The sequence below is a fragment of the Centrocercus urophasianus genome, unplaced genomic scaffold, assembly GCF_019232065.1.
Source record: "Centrocercus urophasianus isolate 14NV4802_14NV808 unplaced genomic scaffold, USGS_Curo_1.0 seq_24, whole genome shotgun sequence".
NCBI classification, from domain to species: Eukaryota; Metazoa; Chordata; class Aves; order Galliformes; family Phasianidae; genus Centrocercus; species Centrocercus urophasianus.
The window spans coordinates 17,857,750-17,871,716 of NW_024884800.1; the positions used below are offsets into that span (position 1 = coordinate 17,857,750).

The 13,967-nt window shown below is 42.6% G+C and overlaps 1 protein-coding gene and 1 long non-coding RNA gene across 4 annotated transcripts in view; one reads left to right on the forward strand and one right to left on the reverse strand.

The window, feature by feature from the left end:
- LOC122163911 overlaps window positions 1-10,128 on the reverse strand; it is a 41,063-nt gene extending 30,935 nt beyond the window's left edge. For all 3 annotated transcript variants that reach the window (XR_006170073.1, XR_006170075.1, XR_006170074.1), the window contains exon 1: window positions 9,895-10,128. This is a non-coding gene — a long non-coding RNA (uncharacterized LOC122163911). The remainder of the gene's footprint in view (window positions 1-9,894) is intronic.
- A 111-nt stretch (window positions 10,129-10,239) lies between these two features.
- On the forward strand, window positions 10,240-12,671 carry LOC122163733 (protein EOLA1-like). The gene is made up of 2 exons (XM_042825194.1): window positions 10,240-10,622; window positions 12,224-12,671. The coding sequence occupies exons 1-2, from the start codon at window positions 10,358-10,360 to the stop codon at window positions 12,439-12,441; spliced, it is 483 nt and encodes a 160-aa protein (XP_042681128.1). The 5' UTR covers window positions 10,240-10,357; the 3' UTR covers window positions 12,442-12,671.
- The last annotated feature ends 1,296 nt before the right edge of the window (window positions 12,672-13,967 follow it).

The following is a 13,967-nucleotide window of genomic DNA, read 5'->3' on the forward strand; positions in this document are numbered from 1 at the left end:
TACCACTGCCAGGATGGGAACCTGACAGTACTACAGAACTGATCAGCTGCCTGGTTGTTACCCAGAGCCAATGCTCTGTCATTCTTTGAGAAAATACCATCCTCTGGGTGAAATTTGCTCATTATAATAATAAAACACATGGGTCCAACACAAAAGCTGCCTGCCTTGAAGATGTGACTACTCCTCATTGAGCATGCACCCTGAATTCTTCTAGTCAGCACCTTGAAAAGTGAAGCAAGAGCATTGTACACCTATCATAACAAAGGTATGACGCCAGGGACAGACCACCTCTGACTCCTGGGAGCAGTTGGCAGGCTTCTCCTTCCACCCATAGGGGCACCTCTGGGTAAGATTTGAGCTCTTGACAATATTCAGCATTTCCTCAGGAAACTCAGACATCCCTGTAGAGTTGGTCTTATAACTGATGCGCTTGTGGAAAGGCTTCTCCTTCCTTTGTGTGTGCTTTTCAGGCAGTAAATTTATCGCCAGGAATCCCAAGAATTGGTGCATCTATTGCTTCAACGTAGTACACTATTCATGAATGTAGCCATAACAGTTCTCACTGAATGCAACCAGATTCCTTAAGTATGACCATAGGAGCTCACTGAATGCAACTAGATTGAAAGTGTATCATGCTGTTAGTACATCTGTAATTGTCACAGTTCAATACATTGAATGCTGCCGGGCTATTATTACTGAATTAGGGCATCACTTAGAATCTAAGCCCAGCCATCCCCTCTGGTATCTGGGGACAGTCTGGAACACAAGGGTTTTATTTTCTGCCAAATTGTGTTGCACTTTAATGAAACAGTGGTGGAAACACTGGCTCTAGAACAGCTCACAACATACCTGTTATTGGTACGGTATATATTGGTATATATATGGTATATATTGGTAACATCTATTGATAAGAAATGTAGACACTAACATTAGTAACTTACTAAAGCAACTTACTATCTGATACTCTTATCCAGATACGAATAACTGTAACAAAACAAGCTGCTAGGAACAAGCTTTTTTTTTGTTTTGGTTTGGTTTGGTTTTTTTTGCTATCATTATCAAATCTCAGTTGCCAAAGGGGAATTGTTCCAGTGAGGAAGCAGTACTTTCCTCTTGAGAACAAAAACAAAACACGAATCTAGTGATGTCACAGTGTAGTCCTCTTAGAAAAGTGAATTATGTTGTTGTTGTTTCTTTTTTTTCCAGAAGAGATTAAATGCTTCATACTTAATGTTTGACAACCAGAACTTTCATGTGTCCCACACATCCTTGCACTTAGCAGCCACAGAAGGGATAGATGCAGGAGTGGTAACACTGCCAGCACGGCGGGACCAGGACTGGAGCTGTGCTAGGAGCACTTACATCAACAGCAGCTCCTTGCCAAACGGAGCACAAGCATGTCACAGCCTATTGCACTGCTCGGTGTCCTTTAAGTTATCTACATCAGATGCTTCCAAGTTAATTTTCCAAGTTCATAACAACTAAAACCATTAGTTGATCGAGTTCTAATCACTAGCATTTGTGACTTAGCAGGACAACACGCTGTCTCTGGAGGAATGGTAGCAGTAACTAAAGGATGGGCAACCACGGAGCGCTCAACAAAATGTTTCTGCGGTGCCACCAGCAGCTCTGGGGCCTTTTCCGAAGGCAGGGGGCCGTTCTGTGGGTCCTGGTGCCACCTAGGGGACAGCTGCAAAAGACCGAGGAACACGGCACAGACAGGACAGCAGCGTTCAACATAACTCTCAAAATTTGGTCCAGTTCACCTAACTTTGAGAAATTAAGAGCACATACTAAATTATTTAATTTGTTTAATTAAAAACGTGACTTGGCACACATGGGCTTATTAGAAAGAGTAAGCTATTTGAAAATCCTAGGAATGCTAGAAAAAGAATTCTACCACTAGCCAGCAAACCAATCTGCTCTAGATGTGGCATTTATCTGTTTTTCTAATCACCACAAACATACACAAGTGCATCAAGTCTTCTATACACGCACCTGTTTTACAAGCCTCCATTTTATCTCAAATCCCTTAGACAACATGTAACTACCCTGCATTGGCTGTCCTTCCTAAGCTGTTTGATAACATCCCTGCCAGAAATATAATAGATCATTGCTCACTTCCTTCTCTAACACAGTGTTGACACCAATGAATGCCATTAACAAAAGCACACCATCACCACCAGCAGGAAAAGAAACAAACAAAAACCAGAAGCAGCACTGGGCTGACCCCCCAGGTGGGGGCACTTCTCCCAGTGGAGGTGGTGCTGAGAGTTTTTCACTTAATCCAGAGACAGAAACTGCCTTTTCTATTTTTACTAATGTTTTAATAAGAGTAAAAAAGAAATGTTTTATTTGCAAAAGAGCTTTACAGGAACAGCGTGAAAATGCATTTACTTCTGCATATGAATTCTTTTTCTCGTAGTTCCTCCCAGAAATATCTTCTGTTATTAATTCAAAGGGATGAGACAAGTCCTTTTCTCCTCCTTCTTTATAAGTCTTCTGATGAGACAGAACAAAAAGGCACTTAGCTAAACACAGTAAGAACCGAGGACGATTTCCTAACCTGCGTAAGTGTCATGTAAGATATATACTACTAAAGAAACAAAGGAAAGCTGTCCATATTTTAGAACAAATTGCATCTGAAAACAAAAGAAAAACTGAGATAATTGTGAAGCTGGAAGGAAAGCATCTCTCAGATGGACTAAGAATGCACTCTTTAAAGTGGGACTGGAAAGATGTATTATCAAAAAAAAGCCTTCAGCATTTCAGAGGAGATGAAACATGGGCAGGGATCCACGGACACACAGAGGTGCTGCTCAGTTTTATCTTTAAAAATCTTTTATGCAGTTGTACTGCACCCAGAGTTGCCTGTGGAATAGGATATCATAATCAGCATGGAAAGGCAACAAGCTCTCCTTCCCCTGCAGCTTACCTCAGCATGAAGCCATACATCTCAATAACAGCAACAAAAATCAATTGCTACTGAGAGCTTCCCAAGGTGTTTCTAAATCAGCTAGCTTGGTGCCCACCCTGAAGTCATCACCTTCTTTTAACCTTCAGAAAAGCTCCAGCACAGTCTCTGAATACTGGCAGCCTTCCAGTTTAGGATCACTAAGTGGGCAATACTCAGCAGCAGAGCAGGCCTGCCCCATGCTCATGTAACTGGGTCTGCTTTCAAACGGGTGGAACATTCAGCAGCAAGACCTGGTGTAAAAGGGACAAGGTGGGACATTCAGTATTTAGGGAAGGTGGTGCAGAGAGCGTCTACTACACTGTAGGACAACGAGAAAAACCTTATATTGGCCTGTCAGAAATCTACAGACTCCCACTTACAGAAGAAGTCCAAATTGTAACAATCAGTGACTGGGCAACTTCATAATCAGAAAGTGCAGTTCTGGAAAGAAATCATTTCTTTGCAAACAAGTAGGAAAATTAGGGATCTATGGCAATCCTTAGTATAAAAGATGCCATAAGATTGGAGATTGGTATGCAACATGAAGATTGCCAAAATGATGATGTAAAAAAATGCTATGAAATGACCAGAAGAAAAAAAAAAAAAAAACACAAAAGAAAACTCATTGTCTACAATGGAATTTTAGAAGTTTAACTCCTGTGTTAATAGGACGTTAATGAGGCGTCAGTCACTATTTGCACTACATCTAATCTATCTCAGGACATGGAATTGCTGACTCCTCCTTTCACTGCAAAGCTATACAAACAGTGTGCACAGCTCCAGCCTGCATTCGCAGTAGGAACATGTCTAAGCTTCGGTCCCTTTGCCAAAATGTGAAACATATGTATACATTCTGTATGCATCTCTTTCCCACAGCCAAAGGAAGACTAGAACATTGTTTTAATGCAACTGCATGACTAGAACCTGGTTTAAATGTTCATTTAAACGTCTGATCAAAGAATGTAAATCTTCTATCTCATTTGCAGCTCACTTTTGTCCAGCCTACAAGCTTCTGTATCAACCAAAGCATTCCTGTTCTTCATAAAGATGTGCACAGAGGCATTTTCTGAAGATGTTTGTTCTCTTCTTACTCAAGTCTTTGAAATTAAAAGGCACTCAACTGCTTGAACAACAGATGAAAGCAAACAGAAGTGAGCACAGCCAAAACACATTGCATTCATTTTTAATTTTTGGCAATGTGCCTGAAAGTTTCCTTGCACTCTTTTTCACAGAATCATAGATTGGCTTAGGTTGGAATGGACCTTAAAGATCATCAAGCTTCAACCCCTGCTGTGGGCTGGCTGCTCCCCCAGCTCAGGCTGCCCAGGGCCCACCCAGCCTGGCCTGGCACCTCCAGAGATGGGACCACAGCTCAGGGCAGCAGTGCCAGGGCCTCGCCACCCTCTGTGTAAAGAATTTTCTCCTAACATATAACCCCCCACTAACTTCTCCCCTCTTTTATTCAAACTCATTCCCCTTTGTCCTATCACTATCAGATCACGGATAAGTTGGTTTCCCTCCTGCTTATAAACTCCCTTCAAGTATTTGAAGGCTGCAGTGAGATCTGCCTGGATCCTTCTCCTTTCTAGGCAGAACAAACCCAGCTCCCTCAGCCTTCTTCTTCACAGGAGAGGTGCACCAGCCCTACGAGCATCTTCCTCCTCTGGACCGCTCCAACAGCCCCACATCCTTCTTGTGCTGGGGGCCCCAGGCCCGCATGCTGTACTGCATATGGGGTCTCACAAGAGCAAAGCAGAGGGGACAATCACCTCCCTGCCCACTGCCAGCCCCCTGTTGATGCAGCCCAGGACACTGTTGACCTGGGCTGTGAGTACACAGTGCTGACTCATGTCTGGATTTTCACCCACCAGGAACCCCCAGGTCCTTCTCTGCAGGGCTGCTCACAACGAATTCTCCCCGTCTGTACACGTATCTGGGACTGCACCAATCCACGACCAACACCTGGCACTTGGCCTTGTTCAACCTCATTCTGCTCACATGTGCCCACTTGTCAAGCCTGTCCACGTCCCTCTAGATGGCATCCCTTTCTTACATCATATCAACTCACCACACAGCTTGGTGCCATCATTTACCAGAGGCTTACACTCTCTTTGGCCAGTCTCTTCTGACAAATGCACCTGTAGAATCCCTTCTTGTTATTTTTCATATTCCTTGCCAAGTTCAGTAGATGTTTTCTAGTAAATATATTCGTTCTGAACAACAACAAATAAAACACCTATTTATGATAATGCTTTCCATTTAGTTTAGGGAAATAATTCTAACTGAAGAAAGCAGGGCTTTCTTAGAACACCATAGCAGGCTTGATGATCTTCAGTGATGGTTTTTTTGTTTTGTTTTCTGTACAGAAAGGAAGTTACATTCAATAAATCAGGAAAAACTGCTAGTACTTGGCTACTACGTACCACCACGATTGGTGTCACAAACCATTACAAAAGGCAATATGTTTGACTGCAAACATGCAGAAGAGTAATGCTTGCAATCTAACTTATACTTTCATGTTTCTTACTTAAAAATGAATAGTTGCTACCATGGAATTCAACAGTCTGTATGTTCTTATATAAGATTTGTTATACGCATATAATCTGATAGGAAAACATACTGAAATCTGCATAAGAAAATTCAATGTGCATGCATTTTATTCTTCAGCAGCACTTAAATACAAGCAAATTTTCAACACCAAGTTACCTACGCTGAGAAACCTCACTGAAACACTCCTCAGACAGGAGAAAATTCTGCTACAAGTAACCAACAATTCATTCAGCAGTCATTACTGCTCACAGTACACACAAAGAAACAGAGATCAGCATGGTAAAATGTAAGCATTTAAGTTCATTCACAATTAAAGGCTCTTTATTTGGCTTGAAGAATAACATGAAGCTGGAGCTGTTTTTTCAACATATACTCAGGCTATGTAAATGATAGTTTTTATAGTTTGGGGCTGTTGGATGGCTAGGCTTTTTTAATAGCTACAGTAAATTTTTTTCACTTTTAGAAGCAGATTACTTCTATTTGGAATCCAGTAAAGTTACTACCATGTCCTTTAGCAATCAGTTGAAGGTTTCACCGTGAGAAGTTACAGGCTCTTTAAATTAATGTAATTTATTCTACCACCCAAAATTTCATGAAAACTTTTGGCATCTCTTACTGATTAAATCAAAATCAGCAGCAAGCTGAATGCCTCAGACCAAATTTGTTTTGATTCTGGAGTTTTTATTAATGTGATTGTTATATGTAATGAACATGCAAGATATAAAAGAGGTTTACAAGTCCTTGACTGCAGAAGCTTGAATAATAATAAAAAAGTAATGGCAGACACTTATGTCAGCTGTATAAAACAGCAGGTCTTCTCCCTCTGAATGCACTGGAGGGAATATGTAATTTACAGAATACACTTCCTTTCTGAAACAAACTACATCATGCAAATGCTGTAATAAAGAATCTTTTCCGAAGCTACTCAAACACATGGACAAAAACTAAACCAAAACGAGTAACAGCAACAACAGATTGATCAGACCATATGATCCACTGAGCTGGGCATAGCACAAAACCTACACAGCTCCAAGACAAAAAATGCTTCTGCATTGCTACTGCTAGATCAAAACTTCCACAATCACACAAAACAAAGCACTTTTGGGGTCACAAATATTTTGACCACTTAAACCATTTGACATTCAGCATCCAATATTAATTAGTAGTGAATCATCAGCACACACTGCACACCATGTCTTGTGTTTATTTGTCAGAAGTGTAGCCTCACAGTATACATGATGACGATCAACCAAATCTTGGGTTGTGCCAACTGCACCTTGGGCTGCGTCAAGGGAAGTGTGACCAGTAGTTTGAGAGAGGTGATTCTGCCCATCTCCTCTGCTCTCACTCCTACCTGTACTGCATCCACTTCTGGGATCCCCAGCACAAGGACACAGAGCTGCTGGAGTGGGTCCAGAGGAGGGGCATGAAGGTGACCAGAGGGTTGGAGTACCTCCCCTATGAAGACAGGCTGAGAGAGCTTGGGGCTGTTCAGACCAGAGAAGAGAAGGCCCTGGGGGGACCTTATAGCAGCCTTCCAGTACCTAAAGGAGGCATACAGGAAAGATGGGCAGGGACTTCCTATAAGGGCAGGTAGCAACAGGACAAGGGGAAATGGTTTTAAACTGGCAGAGAGTAGGTTTAGACTAGATATTAAGATGAAATTCTTTACTGTGAGGGAGGTGAGGCACTGGAACAGGTTGCCCAGAGAGGCTGTGGGTGCCCCATCCCTGGAAGCATTCAAGGCCAGGCTGGATGCAGCTCTAAGCAATCTGATCTAGAGGGAGATGTCCATGCCTACAGCAGGGAGGTTGGAACTAGATCATCTTAAAGGTCCCTTCCAACCCAAACCATCCTATGATTCCATGATTTTATGTTCTGCTACAAGATCCTGTAAAGTATGTTTCCAGCATTAATTACAGTGGAACCCGTGTTCCAAATATTTTTAAATCACCAAGATTCTGAACACAACTCGGTCTTGGAATAATGGACCTTAAGCAAAGTCTTAATCGTTAATTCTGCAGTTGAAAGGCCAAAATGGTAGGTGAAATGTGGAAAAGTTAGGAATGAATGTAAAGCTCTTGTTCCATTTACTCTCCCCCTGACAGCAAAGCCACAGTATGAGTTCCATGTTTCATGAGTTTCATGAGTTCCAGTTTCACCTCCACATTTTCACTCAACTTTTAGGGGCTGCTGCATCAGTGAAATACTGCTAAAAACATTGCTGACATGTGGAACCAAGCCCCTTTGCCCCAGTTCTGTATACAGTTTCAGGAAATGACAGTGAGAAAGGAAGGCTGAGCAGAATTAAGGGAAAAAAGAGATAATGCAGAAGGTTGATAGAACGCCTTCAGATGGAATCACTGTCAAAAACTACTGAATCACATTTCACATTGATGTCCTAAAAGATGGGAAATAGCAACGAGCGTCCACATGTCAGTATGCCCTGCATCTTTTTGTGAATGATGATTTTTGACAAGTGACCGCTCAGTACAAGTAATTGCAGTGTACAGTATGTAATGTGTTTCATGGTTTGTTAACACCTGAAATTTCCTTTCTGTCTTCCAGTATCGTGGAGCATACAGTGCAGTGCCTCCACCAGCTTCTGAAATAAACTGTAACTGATCACCAAGTATCTCGCCCTGATTTTGACCCAAGATATTCCAGCACATTCCACTTTGCACTGAATCGTGTAAAATCAGTTCTTGAACAAATCTGACAGGAAACACAGCAATGCTTGCTTATCTAGATGAGATCAAGCCTGAGTCCTTGTAAATGATGTACTAGGCATTGCTTAACTCCACAGAAAGAGGTAATTCTGCAATGAGAATTATGCAGTCTTTATTGGACCATAAAGTTAAAGTGAGGAATACCCTAAGGAAAACAAATTTAGAGATACTGAAGTGAGATACACTTTCCTGAAAAGCAGACCAAACTTGCAGAATTTTCTGTAGTTGGAACATTAATGTTATCATGTTAAACACTGTTCTGCAAATAGATAAATTGGTGTTAGAATCTGAAGGAGCCGAAGGTGTAAAAATCATGTGGATTTAAGATCTTCAAAATAAGCTGATCATCTGCCAAGATCAGAATGCTTGCTTGGCTGTCTTACATCCCACTAAATCCACTAAAGTCAGCTTTCCACTCACCACACCAAGTGCTAATGCACATGCACAGAACGAGACCATGTCACGGCCTTATTTACGTGCTGCTGCTAATTGCTTTTCAGTCTTCTAGTGAATGTCACAGTGTGCTGGACAAGGTTTCTACAAACCGTGACAGGCAGTTCTCTGACATAACATTTAATCACCCTTAGTAACAGCATGAGTCTTTTGCCATTCACATTTTACTTAAAATTGTTAAACTTGAGAGCTTAATTAACAGTGAGATTTTTGCTTCAATCAGGAAAAAAAAATATTTTATTTGTGCAACCAAACGTCATACACATCTTGCTAAAACTTCTATGAGAGTAAAGCAAACCAAGCATAAAACACAGAAGAAAACTTCCCCTGAGCCCTCATATAAACGAATAATGCAGGGGAAAAATACTGAAATACAAGAAAAAGCACAAAAGCTTATTACATACTTGCAATGCTAATCAGATTCAACAGGTTCCTCAACTAATGCACGTCTAGTAAGATGGAAATAGCTTAAAGCTAAGGGACATTTAAAATAATAACCCCGTAAAAACTACAACGACCTTAAATTCACGTCATCCATTACTCTCTCCTGATATGACATTATATAAAGGGCTGAAATGATTCCATCTGGAACATCTGGAACACTTCATTAGCTGCAGGAAAGAAGGGGACAGGCTCTTCAGCATGGTCTGTTGTGACACAACAAGGGGAGATGGTTTCAAGCCTAAAGAGGGTAGATTTAGGTTGGATGTAAGGAAAAAGTCTTTTACAGTGTGGGTGGTGAGGGACTGGCACAGGTTGCCCAGGGAGGTGCTGGTGCCCCATTCCTGGAGGTGCACAAGGTCAGGCTGGACAGGCCCTGAGTACCTGATGGAGCTGTGGGTGTCCTTGTTCGCTGCAGGGGAGTTGGACCAGATGGGCTTTAAAGGTCCCTTCCAACTCTAAGGATTCTATGATTCTATGAAGTGTCCAAGGAAAAAAAAAAAAAAAGGAAACTCAGACAACAGAAATATGATAAATGAGCTCTCAGCATTTAAATGCTATCAGCCATTAAATAATTCAGCGTACAAAATAACCACCGATGGTGCGCTGGGAGTGCTCAGCAGAAGAAGCCCCTAAAGCGCCGCTCATCAACCCCCGCCGCCACTGCCCTGGGCGGCTGCAGAGCCGCGCGGTGACGGCGGAGCCCCGCTGCTACACAGCGCTGACAAACAACCGCACAGAACAAAAGCATCCTCTCGATCTTACCCTTCGCCGGTGAACTTCCTCTGCCTTTCTCAACTAAACGAGCGGCCCGTCTCTGATTCTACCGGATCATCCTTCTCTTCCTGCCTTTGAGATCCCGCTATTTTGAGACTTCTCGTGGTTTAGAACGCGTTTTCACACAGCGCTAAAAGCCACCGCAGCCAGGATTCGCCGTCGGCGAGCTCGGTCGCATTCCCGCGTGTGAGCGTTACTATTCCTCCCTGCAGCTCCCGCAGCTCTCCTCCCCGCTCAGCCATCCAGCAGGCGGCAGCGCCTCGGCTCGGCAGCGCCACTGCCGCCCGGCGCCGCTCCGCCCCGTCTCGCTCCTTCCGCCGGCAGCCCTGAGCGCGGTGCGGAACGGGAGCGGGGTTGGCCGCGCCGTGCTGGGCGGTGAGGGCCGGCTAAGGGCCGGCGATAGCGGGGTGCTGCCCGCAGCGTTTGCGTATCCGAAACCCGGCGGTTGCCGATGAAAGCAGAGATGAAGGTCGGGTGCCTCTCCTTCCGCCAGCCCTACGCTGGGCTGGTTTTAAACCGGATCAAGACCATAGAGACTCGCTGGCGGCCGGTGCTCGCCAAGTACCGGAACCGCACCGTGGCTGTTCATATCGCCGTTAAGGACTGGGAGGATGAGTCGTGGAGGGCGATTCTTTTGGATAGGTTGGGAATGACGCTGCAGGAGGTGCAGGAGCTGCTGGAAAAAGGGGAGCAGTTCGGCAGAGGAGTTATCGCAGGTGGGCAGCTGTGGGCCGTGCATTTCCGAGCAAGCTTTTCATCTCGGCGTGTTTTCTTCGGACGGGTGCCTGCTTTGCACAGCCGGGCTCGTCACGGCGTCGCCATCCAGCTGTGCTGGGCAATGCTGCTCCCCGAGCTGAGCAGCTCTGGGCAGGGTGGCAGTTCCACTTTTTTTATTACATCTTTGAGCATATGAAATCCTGCAGCGTTTTGCAGTGCAGTACAGTCAAGTGAACTTGTGGTATGGCATTGCTTTTCATGTCATGTTAGATCAATTCTGTTTCAGTTCTACAGCTGCTCTATCGGCCTTATTACTTGGGCAGCGAATGATTTTATTTCTGTAGTACAAAGTTAGGATAGAGTGATGCTTCTTGAATTATTTTGTGCAGAATGTAGGAATGGAATGTTGTTTCTGCATTAGATATTAAAAAGGGAAATTCATCTGAAGAAGTAGAGCACAGTGTATTTGTATTTTGTAACTTAGAAATAGCTGTTGTGAAAAAGTAGAAATACCATCTATGTTAGAAATATAGTTGCTGAATTGTGATTAATTTTTGCTTGCAACACTGCAATAGTTTTTAAATGTTCCAAATAGCATAGGTATAGTGTTATGGACTAGAAAGCATATTGTAGGGCTATTCTGTTCGGATAAGAGACCCTCAGCAAAAGAAAAACAGACTTAACAAACATCAGAGAAGCCAGGGCCTCTGCACAAGGCTGGCTTGCCTGGCTGTGTGGGTAGGTTGGGATGCAACAGGCAGGCATCAAGATACTCCCCCCTGTCCTCCTTCCAAGCTTATCTCTATGCAAGGACGAGCAGATGTCTAGAAACAATGACCAAGTGTTGAATGAGCAAATGTGAGAACTTAACTAATTAGTGATATATGCTTAGCTAGCAGCAATTGATGTTTAGCCAGTATCCGTATGTTTAGTTGAGTGTCAGGAAGGTTGTGATCCTGAAGTACCCAGCCAACGAGGAACCAGGGGAGAAAGATATCAGCGTAGAGTAATGGGGCATAAAAGATGTAAGGCTGCTTTCTGCAAGCTCTCCTGCTTGCAGGAGGCCCAACATTGCAACTGCGAATAAAATCTGCTTTATCAGAGATACCGTCCTGATACATTATTTGGATATTTCCAACAGGAAGAATAATGTGTGTTACTGCTCTGAATACTCACAAAGTGTGTGTCAAACATTCCTTCTAGGTATCAGTTCAGTTTTCACACCCTGTATCTCAGATTCTCATTTGCATATTTTTAGCAATTCCTTCTATTGCTTGTTCCAGAAGACTGGTTCTGTGGTGCTAAAAATTGTTAGGTACTGAGGAATGTGTGGATTGGTAACCTTCATGTAAACTGCATGCTAAACTGGGTAGTTGTAAAAGCTTCCTTGGTAATTTAGTATTTTTAATCTTTAAACAACATTGAAATTCCCTCTTGCAACAAGCTGTCTTCTGCAACGACCGACACTTGTTTAAGGTGTGCATATTTTGTACTGTCTTCTTCCGGCAGCATAAATCAGCAGCTTTGTATGTCCTCTGGGAGGTTTTACTTTTGGAAAACTTTTTTCTAGTTTCTCAAACTGTTTTGTTTTCTGATACAGGATTAATTGACATTGGAGAGACATCCTTGTATCCAGAAGATGTACCTCCTGAAAAGACTTTGGAGCTGGAAAACAAAGCTGTTCTCAGTAATCTAGAACAGAAATATCTGACTGTTGTTTCAAATCCAAGATGGCTTCTGGAACCAATCCCTGCAAAAGGGAGCAGAGGAGTGTGGCAGGTCGACATCCCTGATGAATTGATCCCTTCAGCATCATAGGAGTTGCCCCACACTGTGTTTTCTTCTGTCTAAGTGCAAACTTCTTGACAGATCGCCTTCTTAGGGTGAATTGAACAGTATTCCTTCCAAAAGTAATTGCTTGAAGAATTGCTATTCTGAAGAGAGAGAATCAAGATGCCATTTTTTATGATCATTAGTGAAAATGAGTCACGTTTCACTAGATGTTTTATGTACATACAAGTGTAAATAAATCATAATTTTGTAATGCATGGTCAAGGTAATGCGTTCCAATTTAAAATCCAGTCTAATGCTGTGTGATGCATGTGTGTCTGGTTATATATACATATATATATAAAGAACTAACAAACACTAGACCTCTCAGTCAGCTGCTAAATCTGAAGCAGTTTCTTCAAGTTTGGAATTACAAACCACCACTGGGAAACAATTGCTTAAAAGATTACATGAATCTCATACACTGATCTTGAACTCTTTTTCCTCACATGGAACAAAGGCATTACCATAGTATTTTCATTTCTGAATGAAACTTTATTTCCTGATAGCAAGCCCACACATTCTCTTCAGTGAAAGCCAGTGACACTCACCCCTTAGTTTTGGTCTGAAGCTGTTCTCTTTTAGGAGCTAAGCAGGATTCCAGTTCAAAAAAAAAACAAAAAACCCAAAAAAGGATAACAGAACTGGAGAACACTTTTTATTAAGACAGATTATTTGAACATTTGCATGTCTTGCCTTGGAGCTGCTGAGAACGGAGCAGCTCCCCATGCAGGCAGAACATCCCTGCTTCTCCCTGGGTGGCATTTATTCCACTATGGACACAGGGCAGATGCAGGGAATATGCTCTTCCTTTCTTGTACCAAAGCTTTACTTGCATTTTGGACAATCCTTATTAAGTTTGGGCTGCACTAGAAACATCAGTATAAAATGCAAAGGAGACAGTTGTCACCATTTCAAGATTGAAGAACTAAAAATTTTAATCTCATAATATATTAAAAAGAACTTTCAGGAGCATTCTCTCCCTTTCACAGGTTCAGAACAGCTTGTTTGAGCATAAATGTGCCACACAAGAGTGTTCTGAGAAATTAGCTCACGTAAAGAGGATCCGACATACGCCTCCCAGCTGCTGCTCCATCTAGAGAGCTTTTGAACATGCCAAAGCTTGGAAGTATTTTCTGCTGAATCCCCAGAGATGAAGGTCATGAGTGAAATGTTTCATGTTTCCAATTTCAGAACATCCCAGCAGCCCTCTCCTTACTTGCACTTCCTCTTCAAGCTGTTCTAGATACCACACACCACAGTGTCCTCATCTCACTGGAGAGTTTGAAATGGAGTGCTTCCAGAAAGGTTCCAGGGCTGCTTAAAAAAAATATTAACATATTTTATTTTATTATTATTATTATTATTATTTTATATATATAAATATGGAAAGCTACCAGCTCCCATAGAGCTCTCCCTAGTAGAATTAAGCACATTCTTTTTACCTGAGGTTGATGGAAAAGCCTCTTCAACTGGAGTTCCTGAGATTGTACCAGAAGCTTCTCTTCTGTCAC

Coding starts and splice junctions, on each gene's coding strand:
- LOC122163733 (XM_042825194.1), top strand. CDS start 10,358: ATGAAAGCAGAGATGAAGGTCGGGTGCCTCTCCTTCCGCCAGCCCTAC. Junction 10,623..12,223: donor CGGCAGAGGAGTTATCGCAG/GTGGGCAGCTGT, acceptor TTTCTGATACAG/GATTAATTGACATTGGAGAG.